Source organism: Yamadazyma tenuis, chromosome 3 (genome assembly GCF_029203305.1).
Source record: "Yamadazyma tenuis chromosome 3, complete sequence".
NCBI lineage: Eukaryota > Fungi > Ascomycota > Pichiomycetes > Serinales > Debaryomycetaceae > Yamadazyma > Yamadazyma tenuis.
The window spans coordinates 1,158,535-1,182,958 of record NC_089463.1 but is presented as its reverse complement, the minus strand read 5'-3'; the positions used below and the strand labels follow the sequence as shown (position 1 = coordinate 1,182,958).

The following is a 24,424-nucleotide window of genomic DNA, read 5'->3' as shown; positions in this document are numbered from 1 at the left end:
GCACATATATTTGGTCCGCGTATCACAAAAAATATAAAATTACTACTCCATTCACTCTATCTACATTCTTTCAACAGGTGTCAATCCCAACAACTTCATACCGTTGTTCAACACTTGTCTGGCAGAAGCGTATAATGCCAATCTAGCCACTGCCAATTCCTTTTCTTGACCAGCAACCCACAATATGTCATAACAGGTAGAAACAATATGACTCAAGTTAAACAAATAAGTCACCACAGCAGATGCCTCATGGGTCTTAAGCGCCTTGTTCAAGGTTTCTGGGTATTGTGCAATCACCCTGATCAAATTGGTGGCACATTCTTCCGTTAACAAGTCGTAGTTAGCATTGAGCAACTCAGACTCCTCGAAACCAGACTTTCTTTGCACAGACATCAAACGAGAATGAGCATACTGCAAATAGGGACCGGTGTCACCTTCAAATGAAGTCATTCTGTCCCACTTGAATTCGTAGTTATTAATTCTCTTACTTTGGAAGTCTTGAACCATGACGGCAGATATTCCCACCAAGTCGGCAATCTCATCAGGGTTTTCGATCTGAGCATATTTTCCTTCATTCTTCTTCATCACCTCATGCATCTTCTCCTTGGTTTCTTCCAAAATGTTGTCCAAAAACACCACAGTACCCTTTCTGGTGGACATTCCGAGGACCATACCGAAGTTAACGTGAAGCAAGTCCTTAGACCAACTGAATCCCATTTGTTTCAATATCTCAAAGAACTGGGCAACGTGCAAGTCCTGTTGACAGGCAATGACATAAATCATCTTGTCAAACTTGTATGTTTCATAACGCTTGATAGCTTCACCTACATCACGGGTCAAGTATATGGAGGTACCATCAGACTTTTGAATCAAACATTTACCCAACTTCTTGTTGTATTTGGTCAAGTCAATTAATTTGGCACCTTTGTCTTCGTATAATAAACCTCTTTCTTCAAAAATGTCAGACACCTTTTTAATGATATCTTTCGACACTTGAGACTCACCGGAGTAGACATCGAACTTGATGTTGAGACGGTTGTAGGTTTCAATGTACTTTTTAATAGACAATTCTCTGAATTTTTTCCATAAGCTTATGGCATCCTGGTCATCGTCTTCTAATTTCCTGAAGAACTCTCTAGCCTTGTTGTTGATCTCCGAATCTTCACCTTCCTCAACAACATCCTTGTTGATTTTCACGTAAACGTCAAATAAGTGATTAATTGGGTCATTGTCCAATGCTTCTTGAGATCCGTACTTGTCGAACCCAACGGCTAAAAGACCAAATTGCTTTCCCCAGTCACCCAAGTAGTTGATTCTAGTGACATTCCATCCAAAAGTTTCGTATAAGTTGGCAATAAAACCTCCAATAATTGTGGATCTTAAATGACCAGCATGGAATGGTTTAGCAATATTTGGAGAAGAGAACTCAACAATAATCTTCTTGCCTAAACCAACAGGTAAAGAACCGTATGAAGACTTTCTTTCTAAAGTATCCTTTATAAGTAGCTTGTATAACAACAGGTTATCTATGAAGAATTGTAAGAAAGGACCTTCAGCTTTTATCTCCTTCAAGTACTTTCCTTTGTTAAAGGCAGATGCCCATTCAGCAGCCTTGTCCTTAGGGTTAATACCCTTTAATCTCAATCTTGGAACTGGGATGATCAAGTCACCTTTGTCCAAAGTACTTGGGATATCCAAACTTTCAAAGATAATTCTCTTATCAACACTGGACAACTGGTGCAACTCATCGGTAATATAGTTTCTCAATAAGTCGAGGACGTTATGGTTGGGGTATGATCCTTCGACAGCTGTTGGGTTTTCGAGGCCTAACTTGGCCAATTGTGATGAAATTACTTTAATGTCTGACATTCTGTGAAAACTTCTAATTGCATTCAAGAAGTATTTCATGAACTGAAAATTTTTATTTTGCGTGTATAAATTTTCTGGTGTGAGAAGACGCAGAACAGAAGCAAGGAAAGTTAGTCATAGTATTATAGTCACAATATTTTGTTTTAAGGAAAACAAGTGGAACAGAAGTAGTGAGGGTGAAGATTGAAATCGTAAGAGAGTTTTCTAGTTGTGTGCTAGCGTGACTTGCAGTTTTCGTTAATCTCCCCTGTAATTGCAGCCAAATGAGCGTACAAGCTAGTTTCACAAACTGAAACTGAAAAGGAGGATAAAGGCTATATTAACAAGATCCCATTACCTGGATGTCAAAATCCCATAGTTTGAATCTCCATCAACTAGTTTTTCTCTTCTACTACGGTATATGCTCCTAGATCTACATCTGATAGAGCGCATCATTTTCAAGCGTAAGTCGCACTCTATCTATTACTATAATTTCCCTAGCATCCACAATGGCAGATATATCCCGTTTAACCGATATGGGGTTCACCGAGGAACAATCTCGAAGAGCATTAACACTAGCGAACAATGATGTTGAAAAGGCCATTGGATTTTTAGTAGGCGAGCTGGTAGAAATATCAAACAAAGAGGAAGTCCCTGATTTCACCTTGTTAATGTCAAACCAACAAAACAGCTTTGATTCAGAAGTACCCGCCTACGAGTACAGCACAAGTCATATCATTGCTGTTAGCGATGATGAAGGATATGAGGGAGCAATAGACAACAGTGATTCTACCACTCCAGACATCACTCTTCAGTTGCCAAAACCCAAACCCAGAGAGGATGGCGTTCCACCCGTGATCGTGTCGCCAAATCCCAGTCGGTATGATCTTGTTGCTTCAGCAATATTAACGGCATTGCTACAGATTGATGAGGTCAAAGCCAAACTCAAACTACCATCCGAGAGTTCCTTTTTGACAAAGTTAAAGGGTTTAATCGATGAAGTAGAAACGGGTGAAAATGACTATGTGGTAAGCAATTTGGCATTCCCTGAAGACGACTCGAATACTATTGAAGAGTTCATTCCCAATATCTATGACGCTATAACTGAGGAGTATGAGGAAGAATTCAACGATGACTCCTTGAAAGTGCTAGTAAAGTCCACCGTTCAAACGTCAGAAGATGAAGCGTCTCAAGATATCTCTGTTATTGAGATTGAGACCGATACTAGATATCTGGATATTTATGATTCTTTGAACGAGCTTTTCTGGGGCAAGGATTTGGAAAACTTAGACAACATTACTTTCGCCAACATTGGGTCGGTATTGACCTTTTGTTATAATGGTGAGGATATGGCCTATTACAAGACGCCAATGAAACTTAGAGATACCATTTACCCACAAGTGTACTCCAAGGAGCTCGTACCTAAGTTAATGGAAATGAACAACAAGTTCACCCAATTGAACCACTCCAAAACTGAGCTTTCCAACCAGTTGATGAAACTTCTGATATTCCAAGGAAAGCGTATCAGTGCATTTCTCAGTCAGTCACAGGATTTCCTTCAAGACTCGAGTGCCAAAGCTAAGTTGAGCCTGTTGCACGAAAAGCTCAATGAGGAAAAGTTAAAGCTTAACAAAGAAATGACAGATCTCTTGAGATCAGTCGACTCTTATTACATAAAGAACCCGGCGAACGTCACAGAAGGGCTCAAACCGTACAAGGCGATCTTCGTGGGCTTGAATGAATCTGAATACTTTTATTTCAACAAGGCAACTGACTGTTGGGTAAGTGTTAGCATCGGGAACAATTTGGATTTCGCCCAAGAATTCACTGATTTCGAAACCGTCAAAACCATTATTTTAGAGAGATCCAGACAACGCACGATTCCGTTCTACATAATTTACTGTGAAGAAGACAAGCTTTACCAGAAGTATGAAATTGAGGAACCCAAGAATACCAATGGGGAACCTAACTTAATTGACCTCAATGATAACGATGATAATGAGCGAAAGGAGAATGATAAAGTACATGAGTAAGAGAATGAAGGACAAGAATGGGTTATGTAGGTAAGTAGCCCCAATTTCTACATCTATTCAACTGGACGGTGGGTAGTAATTTTTATCGCATCCTTATTAGATTGTATGCGCTTAGCGGGCGCTCCCCATATTTTCACATATAAGTGAAGGAAATCCCCGTTATTAAGGAGGATCTCTACATTTTTCACATCATGGGAAAGTACGATGATGCTCATGAGTTCATTCATAAGTTTGATAGCAGCGAAAAGCAAGATGAAATCAACATTGCAAGTGTGTATCGCAAGATTGACATGAGAATCTTACCTTTACTATCTGGAATTTACTTTTTGCAGTTTTTAGATAAAGCCTTGATCAACTACGCTGGTGTAATGGGAATAAAGGACCACCTTGATAATCCTGCTCAGTTCAGTGACTTGGCCACAATTCTTTATGCTGGGTACATTATATGTGAACCATTTGTGGCATTTGGGTTTCAAAAACTTCCATTTGCCAAGTTTTTTGGAGTTTCTATCGTTCTCTGGGGTGTGGTTGTGACCTTACATTCTGCTTGTCTTAATTATTCCAGCTTGATGGCAATTCGGTTTTTACTAGGATGTGTGGAAGCTACTGCAGCATCTGGTGTTTTAGTTTGCAATGGAATGTGGTATTCTCACAAGCAACAATTATCCAGATTTGGTATCATCACCAGTCAAGTAGGACTGGCTACTGTTGTTGGGGGATTGTTGTCCTTTGGATTTCAGCACGTGGTGAACGGTTCTTTAGAAAGTTGGCAAATTCTATTCTTGGTGATGGGTCTTATAACAGTGGTTTTCGGAGTTATGGTTTTGGTGATTCTTCCAGATAACCCTATGAATTGCAAATTTTTGACAGATCAAGAGAAGCTTGCACTCTTGGACCATCTCAAGGACAACCAGACGGGAATTGAAAATAAGACCTTCAAATGGGCCCATGTAAAGTCTTATTTAAAAGATAAGCAGAGTTGGTTGATTCACATTCTAACTATCATCAGTATGATTCCAACCGGTGCAATCAACACATTTTCGGTGACTATCATTGGGACTTTTGGATTTGATAGTAAAAAATCAGCTTTGATGCAAATGCCAGTTGGTGTATCATCTATTCTTGCAATTCTTATTCCTATGTACTCATTGTACTACCTCAAAGGGAACTATAGAACCGCCATGTTTGTGGGCCTCCTTCTTATTGCCATTGCCGGATACTTCATTTTAATTTACTGCACTAATACGTATGCCAACTTATTTGCAGTGTACTTTGGAAATGCAGGTACTTGTGTTATTACATTGATATACTCATGGAACAACAGGAATACCGCAGGATATACCAAACGATTGATTCGTAATTGTGGAACCATGATTTGTATAGCTATCGGCGGTTTGATTGGGCCCCAGTTATTCAAAACTGATGCGCCCCGGTACTTGCCTGCTAAAATTGCTTTATTGGTTATCAGCTTTGTTTCTATTCCTTTAGTTGTTCTTCTTGGGTTTGTTTCAAGATGGGAAAACCAAAAGAGAGACAACATTTCAGAGAAAGACTCCTCGGACTTTCATGATCATTATGGTGATGACTTTGAGTACAAGGACCTAACTGACGTTGAAAATATTCATTTTAGATATGGTTATTAGTATTCTCAATATAGTGTAAACTTGCAGCCATTGAAAAAGGTGTGTGCGGTGGTACAAAAACTATGCTCGCTATTGAGTTTGCTGGAGAGAAAATTCACCAGTAGAACCTAGTGGCAATTAGTAATTAAATTGATAATTCAACAAAATGACGGACATGCAAGTTGACACACCTCCCATCGGATCTATAGATGAGGGTTTGTACTCCAGACAGTTGTATGTTTTGGGAAAGGAAGCGATGTTGAAAATGCAAAATGCAAATGTATTAATAATCGGATTGAAGGGGTTAGGTATCGAAATCGCTAAGAACATCGCATTGGCCGGTGTCAAGTCTTTGGCATTATACGATCCTACCACCATCGAGATACAACATTTGTCAAGTCAGTTTTTCTTATCGGAAAAGGATATCGGTAAGCAAATTGATGAAGTTTCTTCTATCAAGTTGAGTGAATTGAATCAGTATGTTCCCATCTCAATATTGCCTGATCTTGCGGAGTCTAACTTGTCTCAATTCAAGTGTATTGTTGTGACTGATTTGTTAAGTTTGGAAGACCAGGTGAAGTTGAACGAGTTCACCCACAGTCACGATATTGGGTATATTCAAGCTAACATAAAGGGGTTGTTTGGTCAATTGTTCGTGGACTTGGGTGACCATTTCACCGTTATTGACCAAGACGGAGAAGAACCTTTAACCGGAATAGTTTCTGACATTGAAAAGAATGGAACTGTGACCATGTTGGATGACAGCAGACACGGTTTACAAGATGGTGATTACGTGAAGTTCAAAGAAGTTGAAGGCATGCCCAAGTTGAACGAGAGTGAAAAACCTTTCAAGATTGAAGTGTTAGGTCCTTATGCTTACAAAATTGGAATTGATGAATCCTATGGAACTTATGTCAAAGGTGGTATTTACCAACAAGTGAAGATGCCCAAAACCTTAAAGTTTGACAAGTTGGTGGATCAATTAAAGAAACCTTCCTTCTCTGTGAGTGACTTCGCCAAGTTTGACAGGCTCAATACCTATCACTATGGATTCCAGGCTTTGGCCGGCTTTCAAGTTAAAAACAATGGTAAGTTGCCTCGTCCTTACAATAAGGAAGATTTCAACGAATTGTTAACCTACGCCCAACAAATCAGAACTTCTCTGCCAGTACCTGATGATGAAGGTGACTTGGATGAAGCTTTAATTGAAGAATTGTCTTACCAGGCCAGAGGTGATGCTCCCGGTGTCAATACCTTCTTTGGTGGATTGATTGCTCAAGAAGTCTTGAAGTGTGTGTCCTCAAAGTTCAGTCCTATGCAACAATGGCTCTACTTTGACTCTCTAGAGAGTTTACCAAATGTGAAGCATTACCCCAGAAACGAAGAAGTTACTAAGCCATTGGGTACTAGATATGATAATCAGGTTGCGTTATTTGGTAAAGATTTTGTTGAAGCTGTTCAAAACTTGAGAGTTTTCTTGGTTGGGTCTGGAGCGATTGGATGTGAAATGTTGAAGAACTGGGCAATGATGGGTTTAGGCTCTGGTCCAAATGGTAAGATCATCGTCACTGATAATGATTCCATTGAGAAGTCAAACTTGAACCGTCAATTCTTGTTCAGACCAAAGGATGTTGGTAAGTTTAAATCTGAAGTTGCAAAAGCTGCAGTGGAAGCCATGAACCCTCAGTTGGTTGGAAAGATAGAAGCCTCTTTGGAAAAGGTTGGTTCTGATACAGAACACATCTTCGGTGATAAATTTTGGAACGACTTAGACTTGGTTACCAACGCTTTGGATAACGTTGAAGCCAGAACATACATAGATCGTCGTTGTATCTTCTACAAGAAGCCATTGTTGGAATCAGGAACATTAGGAACTAAAGGTAACACTCAAGTGGTTATTCCAAACTTGACAGAATCCTATTCTTCTTCTCAAGACCCACCTGAAAAGTCTATTCCATTATGTACGTTGAGATCTTTCCCAAACAAAATTGACCATACTATTGCCTGGGCCAAATCTTTATTCCAAGGCTACTTCCTTGAAAGTCCTGAAAGTGTCAATTTATATTTGAGCCAACCAAACTATGTTGAACAAACCTTGAAACAAAACCCAGACATCAAAGGAACTTTGGAGAACATTTCAGAGTACTTGAACAAGAGACCGTACACCTTTGATGACTGCGTCAAATGGGCCAGAGCTCAATTTGAACTCAAATTCAACCATGATATTCAACAATTGTTGTACAACTTTCCTAAAGATGCTAAAACTTCAAATGGTGGAAATTTCTGGTCTGGACCCAAGAGAGCTCCAGATGCTTTGGTGTTCGATATCAACAATAAGAATCACTACGACTTTATTGCTGGTGGTGCTAACTTGTTGGCATATGTGTATGGTTTGAAGCCATCAAACGAAGACTTAGATTACTATACTAAGGTTTTAAGTGAAACAAAGATTGAACCATTTGCTCCAAAGACTGGAGTGGCGATTGCTGCCAACGATAATGAAGCTGAAGAACAAATGAAAAACATGAACAACACCGTTGATGATGATTCTTTAAAGAAGATTGCTGCTTCATTGCCGGAACCAAGTACTTTAGCTGGTTACAGATTGAACCCAATCGAATTTGAAAAAGATGATGACACTAATCACCACATCCAGTTCATTACAGCAGCTTCTAACTGTAGAGCTGAAAACTACTCCATTGAACCGGTTGATTACTCTAAGACCAAATTTATTGCCGGTAAGATTATTCCTGCTATTGCTACTACCACTGCTTTGGTCACCGGGTTGGTTTGTTTAGAGTTATACAAAGTCTTGGACAAATCAAAGTCCATTGAAGACTTTAAGAATGGGTTTATCAACTTGGCCTTACCTTTCATTGGTTTCAGTGAGCCAATCAAATCACAAAAGGGTAAGTATAATGACACCGAGTTTGACCAGATTTGGGACAGATTTGAGCTTACTGGGCATCTCACATTGCAAGAGTTACTCGATCATTTTGAGAAGAATGAAGGGTTAGAAATCACCATGTTGTCTTATGGAGTCTCCTTATTGTATGCTTCTTTCTTCCCTCCTAAAAAGATCAAAGAAAGGTCTTCAATGAAATTGACTGACCTCATCAAGGAAATCAGCAAGAAAGATATTCCAGAACATGTTTCTACCTTGATTTTTGAAGTCTGCTGTGACGACCAAAGTGGAGAAGATGTTGAAGTTCCATATATTTGTGTTAAGTTGAATTAACTTTTATATTAGATAAATTAAATACAAACTTTTAACATAAATACAAACCTCTGTCCCTCAGTTTACTATAGTACCGTTGCTCAAATTGATGGATTTTGTAGCAATGCTGTATAACTCAGTATCATGGCTAACTATGATAACGGTTACCCCCATCTCTTGATTCGCTTTGAGAATTAGCTCTTTGAAGATATTGAAATTCTGCGTATCCAAATTGCTGGTACATTCATCAAGTATAAGGACTTTAGGTTGTCTGATCAAGGCCCTGGCCATTGCTAATCTTTGTAATTGACCTGTAGAAATTAATGAGTTTTCAGTTAAAGAACCGATGTCTGATTGCAAACCATCTGGTAAACTGTTGGTGAAGGAGAAAATGTTGCAAGTTTTCAAGTATTCATCAACGTTGGAATTTATTAGGCTCTCCTTGGATAATCCATAAGTTAAGTTGTCATAAATTGTACCTTCAAAGAAGACTGGGTTCTGTGGAACAATTGAAATGTATTCTCTCAAGAACTCAACGTTAACTTGAGATATTTCAGTGCCGTTCAATTTTATTGAACCTTCATAATTGCCATAAAGTCTCATTATCAAGTTGGTTATGGTCGACTTACCAGATCCACTTTCACCAATAATGGCAAAAATATCCTCTTCTTTGATATTGAAAGAAACATTTTTCAAGACTTGTTTCGTTGGAGTGTAACCGAAACGGATGTTGGAAAATTGAAGAATGGAGTCCTTGTATACTTCAGCAGGCTTTTCAGTACCTTCCGTTTCAACCTTTGAGTCTGGTAACTTCAAAAGATTTATTATGTGAGTGGCACATCTTTGCCCTCTGGTGATATCAGGTAATTCATTCAAAAGACTACCCGCTGCAGTGAAAGTCATAAGCAATAAAGTAATAACCTGTAAGAACTGCAATCTTCTGTACATTGTATCACCAACCAATCTCATACCGTAGTAAAGGATCACACCAGTAGCAACAGCCATTAGGAGTTCTTTTATAGCAAGACAGAACCCAGTGTGAAGGGCTCTTTTTGAAGCGGCCCTACCCAACGCAGAAGACTTGAGATTAAACTGGAGCTCGAAGAAGCTCTTTAAGTTGAGCGAATGGACCGTTTTCATACCGTTTACCAACTCAAAGTTAATGGTTTCCAAGTCATTTACTCTATCCTTGTAGCTGGTTTCAAACTTTCTTAGCACAGTGGCGTAGACCACCGACACAACAATAATAATGAAGGCAAAAGCAATTCCAGTTAAGGCCAATCTCCATCCCAAAACCAACGCAAAGATACAACCCAATAATACCAAAAATGTTAGTGAGATACTAACAGCAAGGAACTTGGAAACCATTGTTCTTAAATCTCTGGTATCATTCATTAACAAGGCATTTAAAAATACAGGTTTGTGGCCTTCTTCATGGAAGAAACTCATGTCTTGGTCATTGATCTTTGTAAGACTCCGTTTTCTTAACATATTAATCCATTTTTCAGAGGACACAGCCAATAAAAAGTTAGCCAAAAAGTAAGTAGCACCATTGACAATTGCACAAGCAATAGCATAAGTGGACCAGACTCTCAATCGAGAAGATCTATCAACACCAATAGAAATGTCGATCATATTTTCCAATAACCTTGAAAAGATGTACGAGAAAATAGGATTGGATACCGCATGAACGGCTGCAAAAAAGAGACCGAGCAAGGCGAGCGATTTAGAATTGGCGGTCTTAATGTAATAAAGAAGAATCTTCCCCAATGAGTATATCTTTTCATTTGCGCCTATCTTTAAGGCTTCGACGTCCTTCAACACAAATGGATTCTTCAAGTAGTTGTATTCTTTGATTTGAGAAACTCTTACCGAGTCATCTTTTAATTCCAGATCGGAGTAATCTTGCAGTTCATCACTTGAACCACTTGAGAAACTATGAGTTCTTATTGCAGTACGTTTGATGAGTGGCTCCTCAGAGAGTTCCCTCATGTATCCCTGATTCTTAGTAGCACCATCTTGGATAATAAAGACAACATCGTTGGGAAAAATTTGGTCTAACTGATGAGTGATGAAAATAGTAGTCTTACCTTCTCTCCACTGTCTGATGGAATTAAGTAAAGTGATTCTATTCTTTTGATCCAAAGCACTTAAACCTTCATCAATTATCAATATCGGCGTGTCCCGCAACTTGGCTCTGGCAATTGAAATTCTCTGCTTCTCACCACCCGACACACTTGAGTTGGAAATGGGCTGATCGACACCACCTATTCTCTGGATCAACTTAGACAAAAGAGCAAAATCACAAACTTCAGTAATTATACCGTGTGGAATACTATCAAGGGAGTCATATTCATCTAACACTGACATTGCTAAGTTGTCTTTCAAAGAATGGTCAAAAATAATTGGATTCAGCAGAACTAAAGTGATGTTCTTACTAATCCAGCGCTTGTCAATAGTACGCACATCAAGACCGTCAATAAGGATTTGACCAGCATCAGGTTTATAGAAAGCCATTATCAACTGGGAGATAGTCGACTTACCACTTCCCGACTTTCCAATGATAAAGTTGAACTCGTTTGACTTGATGTTCAAGTTCAAGTCCCGAATTGCAAACTCTTTCTTGTTGGTGTATTTAAACAGTACCTTCTTGATTTCGATAGATCCATTGCACCATGTGGGAGACATCTTGTGTTGGTCGGGTTCTGTTGAGTTGTGCAAGTTCAAAAATTCAACAAGTCTTCCATTAGCAGCTTGAGCTCTGTAGATTTCTCCAATCAATTCAGTGATACTTGAAACAGACTCAGCTAACATCAAGCAAGCAGAAAATGCTGTGAACACTTCATTGACATTAAGCTTTCTCAACCTGATCATGGTGTTACCGAACCAGAATGCTTGGACAAACATCAACAATGATAAGACTCTCAAGATCCCCATGTTCAAAGTAACTACATTTTCATATTTGTAGTTGAAGGTAGAACACTGGTTGACCAACTTTCTGAAATTAAGGATCTCTATGATCTTTCCATTAAACACCCTAGGAATAGGGGCATTTAAGATACACCAGTTAATAATCTTAGATGACTTAGCGGAGTAGATATTCTCTTTGTTTGCAAACCTATAAGCCAATTTACCAGTAAACCAGGAAGATAAAGCAAAGAAAGGGGTCAAGGCTAACACCACTAATGTCACCGACCAGGAGAACACCATAGCCACTATGAACAAGGCCACGGCTCCCACGACCCCCAGAGTCATCAACCCCAATACTTCTGCGTTTCCTGTTCTCAACTCTTCAATACATCTGTTCAACTGGTTTATTTCCCCATTGACGTTTTTAAAGTTTTCAACCCATTCTATATTATCTTGAATGATGATCTTAGCAAAGATCTGTCTTCTTACTCTTCTCTGGTGGGTTTCACCATTTCTCATCCAGAACAAAACCAGAAAGAATGTCAATATCAGCTTGGCTGCACCAACCACTATAATCATCCAACAGTAGATGCCCACTGCTTTGATGAAATCATGGAAAGTATTGTAGTCACCAATGTAATAAGTAGACAACTTGGTGAATATCCTTCCATAAAGGATGGTCTGTGCGGGAGTGGCTAAAGCACTTATGGCAGAAAAGATTACTCCGGGGATGATATTTATGAAGTCACTTCTCTTAGTAAACTTGAATAAACTGACTTTGGTGGCATCCAGAAGCTCCGATTCGAAGTTGGAACTCATGGGCTCCAACTCTATATCAGGCTGGTTTTTATCACTAAAAGGATCTTGCTTCATTTAGTTTGTGGGAACTTGATGCAAAAAATACAGTAGCAAAGAGGATAGAAGATTTATATATCTCAGACTAAAAAAACGCATAGCTATTCGATTATGTACGGGCCAGAGCCGCAGAGTGTGAGTTCTTACATATAAGGCGTTAATGCTGTTTAGATTTGGAACATTTCTTAATTAATATTCCACATTCGGCTTTACAATATGTTTCAGCCAATGTGCAAAAATTTCCCAATTAAGCTTTCTCAATAGACTTAAACATCATAATCACTCCACACCCCTTTCATGAGACATGTGATCGACTGTAGTGAGTGTGCCACCTAGGCCCACTACTGTTCTCAAACCTGATTCTACAATATATGCAATTTTCACAAAAAGCGAGAGAAGCAGTTTTTTATTTGCGGCTGACAACCTTGGCTTTTTGCACTGACCCTTTGTTAATTGGCTAACTTACGACAGTATGCAGATCTTTTAAATTGGCATCTAGCCATTGGCAAAGTCAAAAAAATCCCGATATCTCCATCTACTGTATATACTACACATGAGAAACCCAGCCTTCCCGGCTATGGGTAACGATGCCTATTTTTTTTTCTTGGTTGCCATATCAAGAATAGTTTCTGTTTTGGAGCGGCGATGAAATAGATAAATCTTGGGGTTCGAGGTAGTTTCCCGACCGTGATTCACTTTTGAGCACATCTATAAGGTGATTCTGCTTCTTTATAGTTGACTCCAACTGATCTAGCTTGACGTTGGTCGACTTTCTGTAGGTATTGAACGCCACATTGGTGATAACCAAAGACCCAAAGATGGCTATTAGAAGGAAGAACATGGCTTTCCAGCTGATGGGTTTGACAAACCCATTGAGAATATCAGCCAATGTTTCTGCGGTTATTCTGGACTTCCCAATTAGCTGTGGATCTCGATTCATGCATTTGAGCCAGCTGGTGCACTGGTTTTCGAGGACTGGTGGGACCTTGTCATCATTACAACGGTTTCGGTAGTACTCTCTGGAGCACTTGGAGATTTCTTGCAAACTGTCGGTGATATACAATTCAAGCTTGTTGTTGATGTCGGATCGTATGGTGGTGATGAAGATGACAACAAAGTATGCGATGAGACCCACAATCAAAATGTTAAAGAGTAACTGCAAGTATAATGATAGAACATAGGGTATATTGGAATCAGTTAGGATTCTGTGAATGAGATTTTCGTCATCTTTATCCAACACGGCGGTGGTAATATCCTCATGGCTACCTCTCCTGGAGACTCGGCGGCGGTTGAGGTTCAATTGGATGGAATCGTTCATGATCTCATCATCAGTCGAATCAAAGTAGTCTTTGAAGTTCTTGACTTCTTTGGTGGGTGAAAATAACACTTTGCTCTTCAAGCCGGTTTTGGAATTCTTCTTTAATATCGACTTCGGCGTAGACTCGCTGCGGATCCCATCCCCAGCTGGCGATCCAAGAGACGTAGTAAAACTATCCATTGTGTTTTGTTGATTATTATTTTTGGTTTTCGCTTCTCGCTCCTACAAAAATACTGATGAGCATCGATCCAGCTTCTCGCTTGCGCAAGTTCAGGTATTCTGACACCAAGAAAGTCTCGAAACCAAAGCCGGTGAAGCACATCAAGTCGAAGAAGACCCGTACTGTGGCCAACTATGAGGGTTTGAATGATCTAAATCCATCGGTTCAACCAGATTTACAAGTGCTTTTTGTTGGGTTCAATCCTGGGGTAGAGTCCTCCAGAACACAACATCACTATGCCCACCACACGAATTTGTTTTGGAAGCTTTTCAACCAATCCCGGCTCTTGTTCTGGGTCTTGGAAAGAAATGGTAAGACCAACAACAAGGACGACTTGTTGTTGAATCAGTTGACTATTAACGGAGAATCTCACGCCACGGCTGTGAATGATTTCGAACTAATTAAATACAACATCGGGTTCACAGACTTGGTATTACGGTGTACAAAGTCGGCACAAGAACTAACTATGCAAGAGAAACTCGACAATGTTCCTCGACTTCTACGCGAATGGAACCTTGCACAAGCCAAGAAGATAGTCATAATTGGTAAAGGAATATGGGAAATAATCATTAAGTATATACTGAGAAAGCAGGGCATAAAAGTCCAGCGATTTGATTGGGGGGTTCAAAACAATGCGTACACCCAGTGGGTGTGCTCCGAGGCAGGTATTGAATCTGATATCCACGTACTACCGAACACATCAGGTTTGGTGACCAGCATGAACTTTGCTCAGAAACTAGCCCTTTGGAATGAGATCAAGAACTGAGCCTTGACTCACTACTTCCAAACCTTGCTGAAGTTGGCATCCAAGTCTTTGTCGAATTTGGCCAAAGTTTCCTCATTCATGTTTTCTCCGTACTGACCAAAGTTGGAGGTAAACAAATGGTCAACCAAGAACCGGATCTTGTCGCAATGCTGGGTACTATAGCAGTCATTATAGAACATTTTGTTGAATGCCTTGCTTTGAATTTCAACACAGTTTTTGTTGGCTTTAATCTGCTTGGAACAATTATCTATAGACGTGAAATTAAGACTCTTGAAACAATCCACCACTTTGAGTTGTAGTTCGGCACAGTTGGTTATCGATACGTTTCGAATACTATTCTTCCTCTTATAGGTTTCGAGGTCGTAAGAGTATTCTTGGGAAATCTTCTTTAGTTTTGCGTTGACCATAATCTGCTGTGGCGTGAGCTTATACTTATTGTACTGCCTGTCATCCGGATTGTTCTTCTGGAAAAACTCTTTCAAGTCCTCGGGCAACTCTTTTTCTATCTCCTGTGTTTCTTTGGTCAGATTCCACCAAAGCATTATGTGATGATGAATTGAGTGAGACTAATTATTTCCATTCTTTTTTTGACTGCGAAACGAGATGAGATCGTAATTCATTAACTATACACATATATCAAGACCGTTCTAGGAGCCCTTCGAATAACCTGGATACCTCGGTTTCTACCTCCCCTCTAGACTCGCTTTGGCTAAACTTGTCGATGATTACAATCCTGAGTCGAGATATTATAGATACCACTCTGATTAGCCCGGTGGAGCTGAAAAGTCCCACATCGTGCAAGTAGCTTAACTTGACATCTAGAAATTGAAGAAACTCAAAAAACTCACGACGATCGCCGATATTGAGGTTGTAGAAGCTTACATAGTCCTCGAGATCATTGAGGATCTTAATAAAGTACTCCACATTACCATGAGAACCAGGTGATATGGAAAGCCATACCAATTTGGCATTGGTGTATAATGGCTCAATAATAGAACCAATGGTCAGGTTGATTTCACCTGACTGCGTTTTGATAAACACCCGTTGGATCTTGAGAAGTTGCTCATCCAAGTAGTTGATGAGCTTGCTCTGCTGTGGACCTGTAATTTCTTCATGGGCTGTGAAATGCAATCTAGTGGCTTCATATGATTCTTCGAAAGTGGGTGTTATACCACGGAAATCGATGAGGAGGTTCGGTTTTGGAGACCCCCGTGGTTGTGTATCTGGCTCAATGTCATGGTGTTGTGATAATTGGTGGGTTTGATCTATGCTTTGGTCTTTAATAAACCCACCCTCAACGTCCATGTGATTGCTATCCATGACTTGGTCATCATCGTCATCATCATCCAAGTCAGGATTCAAGTCGATGTCCAACTGGCCTTCTGGAAGATAGCGGATTTCTTCATTTGCAGCAGGATGAGTAGGAGTTGTAGGAGCATTCAATGACATGACTCTCGGCAAATCACCATTTTGTGGCTCGAGTAATTGTGCGATAATGGAGAACTCAAGCGCGAAAAAGAAATAATCTCGTAGACGTGAGATAAGGAGACCACAATCCACTTAAACAACACGTATAAGCATTTTGAGTTCAAAGGATTTGATACCACCAGTGACACATACTTCCTGAACTTTAATTTCCACTTTACATTTGCTGTCCCCCTCCGACAGACCTAGATATCCTTCCAATAACCGTTTCTTGCAACCCATAGATCCCGGTGTCTGATTAGCCATTTTACACTTATATTTCATACACCAGTGCACCCAGAATGCCTGTAACCGAAAGACCGAAAACATCCGACCTCAAGGTCAATTTCGGTCCAGCTGAAGCACTAGTGATCAAGTCCTTAAGTGGATCACTAGGTGCTAAGGGGAAGAAAGGTGCCTGCGACCCATTTGACAAACAACCATCAGACGACACCACTGATGAAAGTAGTATCATCAGCACGGACACTCCTGAGATGGATGAGCTCAAGCCACTTAAATCCATCATCAACTCAGACTCCTCAGTTCCAACTCCCTTAAGAAGTTTTGACATTTTAAGCTTCAACAATAGCAGGTACGAAACCCCCCGGTTCTTCAACGACTACTTGAGTCCCAACAGTAAGTTCTCAGGGATGCAACAAAGTTCAAAGAACAAGCACAAAATTGAAGTGGAGTTCAAGCATGTGGACTTGACGAACTCATTGGTGGTCGGGTTTCTCAAAATCCAAGGATTAAGCGACGAGCACCCTGAGATAACCACTTGTTTCAAAGGAGAAATCATCAATAACCCGTTGAAAACCCGGTATGACAAACTGTTGGCAAAGAATTATTCATTCCTCACCGAAAACAGTCAGTGGGGATCCTCCTTCACTAATGACTTGGATCACTGGAAGCGACTCTCCAACTACTACAATCTCACAGACGATGAGTTTTCTAAAAAGCTTTTTTTAATCAATGACAACGAGAAAGACCAGGGGCTTGTGTATATGAGATGGAAAGAAGAGTTTTTATTACCAGATGCCCGTGTCAAACAACTAAATGGAGCTTCGTTCGAAGGGTTTTATTACATTGTAATGAACATTGGCAACAAGAACAAAATTAATTTCCCTATTGGTTCTATTAATGGGTTATATTATTTTCAAAAGTCTGAAAAGTTCCAATCTTTGAGCTTGTCATATATAAATGATCGGGGACTCCAACCACTGTTCCTGTTCTTATGAATTTTTTGTAATGAAACTTTGTACATTTTTACGTAGCTATATACCTACTGTGTTTATTGGGTCTTCTTTTCTTGGGTGTTTTTGGCCGCATAAATCTTAGCAGTGAAAGGCTCTTCGAAAAGCAAAGCGATTTTGTACATGACAAATACCAACCCGCTGACAATGATTCCGGTTGGTTTACCATACCACAAGGCTGTACCCAAAAAGCAGAGCGTGGATCCGTTATACATAGGGTTGTCATTGACGTTGAATGGGAATCCGGTGACTCTTTCATCCATCAAAATACCAAAATAGTCACCCAAGTATGTTCCAGTGACTCCCAAAGTGTACATGGAAGTGATTACCAACACGTTTCCAAAGCCAAATGATGTAATGGCTAAGGCCTTAATGATATCGGAATTGACAAAAGGTTCAAAAGTTGGCTGGGCTTCCAAAGCAGCATGATACACATAATCTCTGTAGATTCCCAACGAAAATATCGTTAATGCCAACAAGTAGCATCCGTTTCTGGCGCCTCCACTTACCTTAGTTAAGATATGGGTGTTGTATTCCAATCTGGCAACGATATTCCAGAAGATGGGGTTGAAAGCTATACATGCCAAGCTGTAGGCCAATTGATCATTGACATTGACGTAGTCTTGGATGTTTTGTACCAAGAACTTGGTATCGTTTAAAAGAGACATGACGGGTGAGCGTTGGGTTTGAAAAGTTGGGTTTTGCGGAATATGGAGGTTAAATAGGAGCTCGCCTACACTATATTTCTGGCGACAGAAGCCTGCATATCACCCGAGCCGCGACTGAATTTGGGATCTGATTCGCATGTGATTTTGTCGCGTTGGCGGTTTTGCAGCCACTTTGCGAGTGATTGAAGATTGTGGGTGCAAATGTGAAATGCGAGAAGGAAAAGGGGTATACGCAAGCGGAAAGGACACTTACAAGGGTGAGAGAAGGAAACGATTGAGAAATAGTGCAGAGAATGCTGACAGAGAATACTGGTAGATGTTAGTAGTGAATTTAGTCATATATCCATCTTAGTTTTCTAGCGCTGACATATATGCAACTGGGTTTGTGTTTAACGATACGTCAAGTCTGTGTTGAATTGCACACATACACATCCTTATGTATGGCGTCTGTGTCTTCGATGCTTATGGCATCGAAACGTCAATAAGTTTGCCAAGCACAATGCTTCAGATGACTTTCTCTCGAGAAGTAGAAATAATTGTTAAAGGCTATAGCAGGTACTGAGTTGGAAGGCCTAGCCCAGCATTAATTTCGTTGTAGTTTGCAGTCATTTTTGTATACTTCAAAGAGAATATAAAACCTCGATCCCGTCAAACATGGGAAATGGTAACACCAAATGAAAACCTTCCAATATAATGGTTGAAGGCAACCAAAAAGATACCATGCTATGATGAAGTTGGTAAATTCCTCCTATACAGTTGTGTCAACAGATATCGTTAGTATCTGGGTGAAGTAAAATATTAGGCTCCAAAGTCTTCAGATATCATTGACATCAAGTGATAGCCGTTTCCACATGACGGAAGACTTTTAAAATTGGTATGTATAAATTTTTTCTATTTCTCATACCATATACTCTTCAGGTCTCCGATCTGTCAACTTTCTGTACATGAATCATTTCTCGCTAATATTTGCCATTTGCATCCCTCATAATGACTCATTGAAATCAAGTTTAGATTACGGTGCGTAGATCCGCGCAAATCGAAGCAGATTTTTCACCCTTCAACATCTTACACAATCATGGTCAAGTATGTACCCACTATCAATTGATGTACAGGTATTCCCCTGGACCATCCTAACCAATGTCATAATACCTTACTAACGCCTTCTCTTTAGGAAAGTCTTATTGTTAGGTTCTGGTTTTGTTGCCAAACCCACTGTCGATATCTTATCGCAAACTGCTAACGTTGAAGTTACTGTTGGATGCAGAACTTTGTCCAAGGCTCAAGCCCTTGCTGGAACCGTTGCCAAGGCCATCTCTGTTGATGTCACCAACGAGGCTCAATTGGATGAGGCTGTTTCCCAGTTCGATTTGGTGATCTCATTGATTCCTTATATCTACCATGTTAATGTGGTCAAGGCAGCAATCAAGTTCAAGAAGCACGTTGTGACCACTTCCTACATCAACCCGCAATTGAAAGCATTGGAATCCCAGATCAAGGAAGCTGGTATCACTGTCATGAACGAAATCGGGTTGGACCCAGGTATTGATCACTTATACGCAGTTAAAACCATTGATGAGGTCCATGCCAAGAACGGTAAAATCACCTCTTTCTTGTCTTACTGTGGTGGTTTGCCATCGGCTGAATCCTCTGACAATCCTTTGGGATACAAATTTTCCTGGTCTTCCAGAGGTGTGTTGTTGGCTCTTTCCAACCCTGGTAAGTACTGGGCTGATGGTGAAGTTGTCAATGTTAAGTCCGAAGACTTGATGAGCACTGCTAGACCATACTTCATCTATCCCGGTTATGCTTTGGTATGCTACCCAAACAGAGACTCCACTACCTATAAGGAGTTGTATAACATCCCTGAAGCTAAGACCGTTATCAGAGGTACTTTGAGATACCAAGGATTCCCAGAGTTCATCAAGGTGTTTGTGGACTTGGGTTTGTTGAAGGACGATGCTACCGAAATCTTCAGCTCCGAGGTGGCTTGGAATGAAGCTTTGAGCAAGTATATCGGTGCTGCTTCCACCTCTGAAAAGGATATTGTGGCTAAGATCGATGCCTTGACCAAATTCAAGGATGATGCTGATAGAGAAAGAATCTTATCTGGGTTCAAGTGGTTAGGTTTATTCAGTGACCAGAAGATCACACCAAAGGGTAACCCATTGGATACCTTGTGTGCTACTTTGGAAGAATTGATGCAATACGAAGAAGGTGAGAAGGACTTGGTTATTTTGCAACACAAGTTTGGTATCGAATGGGAGAACGGTGAAACCGAAGTCAGAACTTCGACTTTGGTTGATATTGGTGATCCAAATGGATACTCTTCTATGGCCAAATTGGTTGGTGTTCCATGTGCGATTGCAACCCAACAAATCTTGGATGGTACTTTAAACAAGGCTGGTTTGTGGGCTCCATTGTCTTCTGATATCAACGAACCTATCATGAAGGTCTTGAAAGAAAAGTACGGAATCTATTTGACCGAAAAGACTATTTAGATATATAAGTAAATTGATCCCGCTTGTTTCGCTATTCTAATAGTTGTCATAATCTTCGTCACTATCGTCCTCAAAATCAGGACTGTCAGAATACGATCTTCTCATATCATGAAGCTGTTGAAGTACTTCATCTTTTTCCCCAAGAATCAACCCCATCGATGTCAGGGTTCTTCGTATGTAGTCGATTAACTTTTTCAAATCATACCGGATAGATGAGTCGATGCCAAACTCGGTATATGCCTTGGAGAATTCTAAAACAGGTGGAAATGTGTCGACTTTGGTGATATCTAAAATATCATTGTTTGTATAGTATACATGGGCATCTGGTTTTGGTTTCAGGGTCAAGAACATGTCTTTGTCCCAGGTATTAACAGTATAATGAGTGCTGAATCGGTGAACAGACTTATTGTTGAACCCAAACTCAAGCAGTTTTTCGGGTGAGCCAACATCATAGAGACTTAATTTGTCCAATGCTGGTTCCTTGAGTTCATCAATGCTCACATGATTAACTATGTTTCTGTTGGAATCATTTCCAAGGAGATTGGATTCGATTTCCTTCATGGTGGATATTCTAGGGCTGGAGTTGATTAATTCCCATAATGAGTTGACGACAACCGATTGAAGTCCTCCTGTTTGCCAATTCGTTCCCTCTACTGGCAGGTTCAAAGGAATCACCAAACTCGAATTGGTGGAAAATTCCACTAAACTTCTGATCCTTGTGAGGTTCTCAAATGGCGTCAACCTGGTATTTTTCATCAAGTCCCATATCCAAATGTTGAACTTATTATTGGAAGTATAGTTGAAAAACTCATCTTTGACACTGACAAGTAACTCGGTAGTGAACCCACTCCAGGCGCTATCAGACTCTGTGAAAAGCTGCATGCCTTCAAAAAAGTCCGACTCTTCCAACATTTTTCGGAAAGTGTCAATGGCATCATCTTCCTTGCCAGTAAATTCGGTTTGGCCCAAGTTAAAGGCAGTGAACTGCATTGAAGGCGATAGTCGGTGAACAACTTTATTACTATCGTTGAGTTCGTACGATTCGAGCGACTTCAACAGCATGGGCCGGAATATCAACTTCACGTAGTCTGACCAATAGCTGGTGTTAGAAACAGTTAGTGTGTTAGATCTGTTCAATCCTTTATCAAGACCCACCTGATACTCATTTTTGGGCACCTTGGGATTTGTGGAGATGATTTCAATTCCCTGGCCACTGGGAGAGTATGTGTGATCCTCCAAATCGTAGTAATCATATTTGCCGAGAGACCCAAACCCATTTCGAGCATCATATATCAAAGCCCTCGGAGAATAGTTGGTTTTCCCATTTAGCTTGAGCAGTGAAAGAAACACCTTGTTGTCGTACCTAAGCACTTGGTCTCGCTTATAAGGGATGTGTGCTTCCTGGAAGTTGTACAAGTGGGTCAACACATGGTTAGCGGCTTGTGAACAGCCGATATTAATGACTTCCCCCATATCACGACCGATGGATTGTGTGCGAATTCGGCTCATTGCGAAATTTGGCGTGGTGCTGGAAAAACCAAAAACTTAAGTGTTGACGTGTAAATAGGTTTACAAAACGTATTCTTTAGTCCACGACATATTTGAGAGGCACCATGCACTTTTTCATACTATTGCTAGTGGCCTCGCTCCTAGCACTTGCCCAAGCCAAGGACTACTACAAAATCTTGGATATTGGGAAAGATGCTGATGATAAAACCGTCAAGCTGGCGTATCGACGTTTGAGTAAGTTATACCACCCAGATAAAAATCCGAGTGAAGAAGCCCACGAGAGATTCATTGAGGTAGGAGAAGCATATGATGTCTTATCGGATCCCCAGAAAAAGAAGAACTATGACACGTATGGAGACCCTAATGCCCAACCTGATAATCGGATTGATTTGGGAGACCTTTTCAGCCAATTTTTTGGAGGAGGAGGTGGTGGTGGTGGCCCCATGGGTGGTAGAGGTGGAGGAGGCAATGCCAGAAGAGTCCGTAAGGGCGAAAACAAGTTGGCGGCGGTCGATGTTCCTTTGAAAGACTTTTACACGGGGATTGACTTGAACTTCTCACTCCAAATGAAGGCCATTTGTTCAGGGTGTGAAGGCAGTGGATCCAAGGATAAACAGAGACACCCATGTACCAAGTGTGGAGGGCAAGGAATCGTACAGATGAGACGTCAACTTGGGCCTGGAATGATCCAGACATTTCAGGTGCAATGCGATGAGTGTGGAGGAAAAGGTACCGTAATTAAGCATAAATGTTCACGGTGTCATGGAGCTGGGGTGGAGGACGTCAAGAAGGATTTTTCTATATACTTGCCAGCCGGATTGGAAAGAAACCATCACAGTGTAATCGAGGGAGAAGGAGATGAAAACCCCGATTGGACCCCCGGAGACGTGATTGTGAATATCCAGGAAGACTTCAAGGATACCTGGGGATACCGCCGTGTGGGTCATAATTTATACCGAACCGAAGTGTTGACGCTTGCAGAGGCCCTTGAAGGGAATTGGAGCCGCACCATACCATTTTTTGACCCTGTAGACCCGGAAATCCATCTTCTGAGACATCCTCAGCAAGTGGTTGTGAACAACGAGGTTGAGGTAATTAAAGGCAGAGGAATGCCGTTCGTGGATGATGATGATAGTCATGGTGACCTTTTCATTGAGTATAAGATTCTAGTTCCCGAGACCCCCGGAGCCCCCGAACCCCGATTTGCAACCGAAATTGCCAAGGACGAACTATAAGCGAGATCCCCACTGGTTAGCGACCATTTGGCAGTTTTAATCATCCTGCACCATAATGCAGCATAAATGCATTGTTGGTTAGGGAACTCCATTCATTGCCGAGATTAACCCCCCAGCAATACGACAAGAGTTTTCTTTTTTGCTCTTTTGCCTTTACGTGGGGAAGCCCAAAAAAAACCCTTCCCCATTTTCACCACATAAATTAGAGGCGGCTTGGCCCACTCTAGCAACACATTTTTTGCCAGACATATATAAACACTAATCTGCCATATATACTCATCCCCATAATATATATGTCTTACTATACACTAAGTAAGTCTCATCTAGAGACGATAAACCTAAAACTAACCAACTATCAATGTGGTGATCCTGACCATAGGCCTGAGCTTAAGCTCCACCAGACCCATCACCAACAAAATGACTCTCCCACATTTGGAGAACTCAAACACATGATCCCGTTAATCTTTGTTAACAGGAGATCTTTGTCGGACTACTTCAATCAGGAGTTGTTCTTTGCCCACAACCTAGCCACGTTAGCAGAAAACTTCGACCCATTGATGATCCGAGCCCGAGCCCCGGACCTTGCAGAAGCTGCTATGATTGAACTTCAGACCCTAAATTTCCACATCAACGAGATGTTGCTGGTGATAGAAGGGGCCCTTGATGCCTTGGGGGAAAGCTACCAGGCAACGTTACACTCGATGAAGTTGCAAATTCTTTCCAATGTGAAACATTATAAGCAGTTGAACAACTCGCGAGTGATGATAAATGGGTTGGTGAACATGAAGCTTGGATTCCAGGACTTTATCGGCAAGCTAACGCATTTGGACGAGAACATCATGGAGATTATCGAGCGGGTCCAGGACTGGAACGAAGGGAAGTATAATGGAAAAAACGATGGTGATGATAATGATAATGATAATGATAATGATAATGATAACGACCACACCTTTGACTCTGGATTAAGAAACACCATATTCATCATCAATGGCAACTTGGCCGCATGCT

The 24,424-nt window shown here is 40.7% G+C and overlaps 14 protein-coding genes across 14 annotated transcripts; 7 read left to right on the top strand and 7 right to left on the bottom strand. All coding sequences in view use genetic code 12, as the record gives it.

Annotated features, from left to right (window-relative positions):
* Positions 1 to 60: 60 nt before the first annotated feature.
* On the bottom strand, positions 61 to 1,869 carry SYR1 (arginyl-tRNA synthetase; the record flags this gene model as incomplete). Its single annotated transcript, XM_066157970.1, has 2 exons — positions 61 to 1,830; positions 1,855 to 1,869. The coding sequence occupies 2 exons, from the start codon at positions 1,867 to 1,869 to the stop codon at positions 61 to 63; spliced, it is 1,785 nt and encodes a 594-aa protein (XP_066014067.1).
* A 488-nt stretch (positions 1,870 to 2,357) lies between these two features.
* On the top strand, positions 2,358 to 3,881 carry PSN45_002951 (uncharacterized protein; the record flags this gene model as incomplete). Its single annotated transcript, XM_006683644.2, has 1 exon — positions 2,358 to 3,881. One exon carries the CDS (start codon positions 2,358 to 2,360, stop codon positions 3,879 to 3,881), a length of 1,524 nt encoding a protein of 507 aa, XP_006683707.1.
* A 191-nt stretch (positions 3,882 to 4,072) lies between these two features.
* PSN45_002950 (uncharacterized protein) lies at positions 4,073 to 5,524 on the top strand (the record flags this gene model as incomplete). The annotated part of the gene is made up of 1 exon (XM_006683645.2): positions 4,073 to 5,524. The coding sequence occupies one exon, from the start codon at positions 4,073 to 4,075 to the stop codon at positions 5,522 to 5,524; it is 1,452 nt and encodes a 483-aa protein (XP_006683708.1).
* Positions 5,525 to 5,669: 145 nt separating this feature from the next.
* Positions 5,670 to 8,741, top strand: UBA1 (E1 ubiquitin-activating protein; the record flags this gene model as incomplete). Its single annotated transcript, XM_006683646.1, has 1 exon — positions 5,670 to 8,741. The coding sequence occupies one exon, from the start codon at positions 5,670 to 5,672 to the stop codon at positions 8,739 to 8,741; it is 3,072 nt and encodes a 1,023-aa protein (XP_006683709.1).
* A 57-nt stretch (positions 8,742 to 8,798) lies between these two features.
* Positions 8,799 to 12,503, bottom strand: HST6 (ATP-dependent permease; the record flags this gene model as incomplete). Its single annotated transcript, XM_006683647.2, has 1 exon — positions 8,799 to 12,503. The coding sequence occupies one exon, from the start codon at positions 12,501 to 12,503 to the stop codon at positions 8,799 to 8,801; it is 3,705 nt and encodes a 1,234-aa protein (XP_006683710.2).
* Positions 12,504 to 13,101: 598 nt separating this feature from the next.
* PSN45_002947 (uncharacterized protein) lies at positions 13,102 to 13,983 on the bottom strand (the record flags this gene model as incomplete). Its single annotated transcript, XM_006683963.2, has 1 exon — positions 13,102 to 13,983. The coding sequence occupies one exon, from the start codon at positions 13,981 to 13,983 to the stop codon at positions 13,102 to 13,104; it is 882 nt and encodes a 293-aa protein (XP_006684026.1).
* A 56-nt stretch (positions 13,984 to 14,039) lies between these two features.
* thp1 (uracil DNA N-glycosylase Thp1) lies at positions 14,040 to 14,789 on the top strand (the record flags this gene model as incomplete). Its single annotated transcript, XM_066157969.1, is given in 2 exon segments — positions 14,040 to 14,596; positions 14,609 to 14,789. 2 exon segments carry the CDS (start codon positions 14,040 to 14,042, stop codon positions 14,787 to 14,789), a joined length of 738 nt encoding a protein of 245 aa, XP_066014066.1.
* An 11-nt stretch (positions 14,790 to 14,800) lies between these two features.
* Positions 14,801 to 15,331, bottom strand: PSN45_002945 (uncharacterized protein; the record flags this gene model as incomplete). Its single annotated transcript, XM_006683648.2, has 1 exon — positions 14,801 to 15,331. One exon carries the CDS (start codon positions 15,329 to 15,331, stop codon positions 14,801 to 14,803), a length of 531 nt encoding a protein of 176 aa, XP_006683711.1.
* A 94-nt stretch (positions 15,332 to 15,425) lies between these two features.
* On the bottom strand, positions 15,426 to 16,238 carry PSN45_002944 (uncharacterized protein; the record flags this gene model as incomplete). The annotated part of the gene is made up of 1 exon (XM_006683650.2): positions 15,426 to 16,238. One exon carries the CDS (start codon positions 16,236 to 16,238, stop codon positions 15,426 to 15,428), a length of 813 nt encoding a protein of 270 aa, XP_006683713.1.
* Positions 16,239 to 16,555: 317 nt separating this feature from the next.
* On the top strand, positions 16,556 to 17,438 carry PSN45_002943 (uncharacterized protein; the record flags this gene model as incomplete). Its single annotated transcript, XM_006683651.2, has 2 exons — positions 16,556 to 17,397; positions 17,426 to 17,438. 2 exons carry the CDS (start codon positions 16,556 to 16,558, stop codon positions 17,436 to 17,438), a joined length of 855 nt encoding a protein of 284 aa, XP_006683714.2.
* A 106-nt stretch (positions 17,439 to 17,544) lies between these two features.
* Positions 17,545 to 18,174, bottom strand: OPI3 (Phosphatidyl-N-methylethanolamine N-methyltransferase; the record flags this gene model as incomplete). The annotated part of the gene is made up of 2 exons (XM_066157968.1): positions 17,545 to 18,015; positions 18,055 to 18,174. The coding sequence occupies 2 exons, from the start codon at positions 18,172 to 18,174 to the stop codon at positions 17,545 to 17,547; spliced, it is 591 nt and encodes a 196-aa protein (XP_066014065.1).
* A 1,075-nt stretch (positions 18,175 to 19,249) lies between these two features.
* LYS9 (saccharopine dehydrogenase (NADP+, L-glutamate-forming)) lies at positions 19,250 to 20,672 on the top strand (the record flags this gene model as incomplete). Its single annotated transcript, XM_006683653.2, has 2 exons — positions 19,250 to 19,257; positions 19,346 to 20,672. 2 exons carry the CDS (start codon positions 19,250 to 19,252, stop codon positions 20,670 to 20,672), a joined length of 1,335 nt encoding a protein of 444 aa, XP_006683716.1.
* Positions 20,673 to 20,708: 36 nt separating this feature from the next.
* On the bottom strand, positions 20,709 to 22,181 carry DML1 (mtDNA inheritance, partitioning of the mitochondrial organelle; the record flags this gene model as incomplete). Its single annotated transcript, XM_066157967.1, is given in 2 exon segments — positions 20,709 to 21,057; positions 21,076 to 22,181. The coding sequence occupies 2 exon segments, from the start codon at positions 22,179 to 22,181 to the stop codon at positions 20,709 to 20,711; spliced, it is 1,455 nt and encodes a 484-aa protein (XP_066014064.1).
* A 104-nt stretch (positions 22,182 to 22,285) lies between these two features.
* On the top strand, positions 22,286 to 23,416 carry SCJ1 (DnaJ- protein scj1; the record flags this gene model as incomplete). The annotated part of the gene is made up of 2 exons (XM_066157966.1): positions 22,286 to 22,778; positions 22,995 to 23,416. 2 exons carry the CDS (start codon positions 22,286 to 22,288, stop codon positions 23,414 to 23,416), a joined length of 915 nt encoding a protein of 304 aa, XP_066014063.1.
* Between the last annotated feature and the right edge of the window lie 1,008 nt (positions 23,417 to 24,424).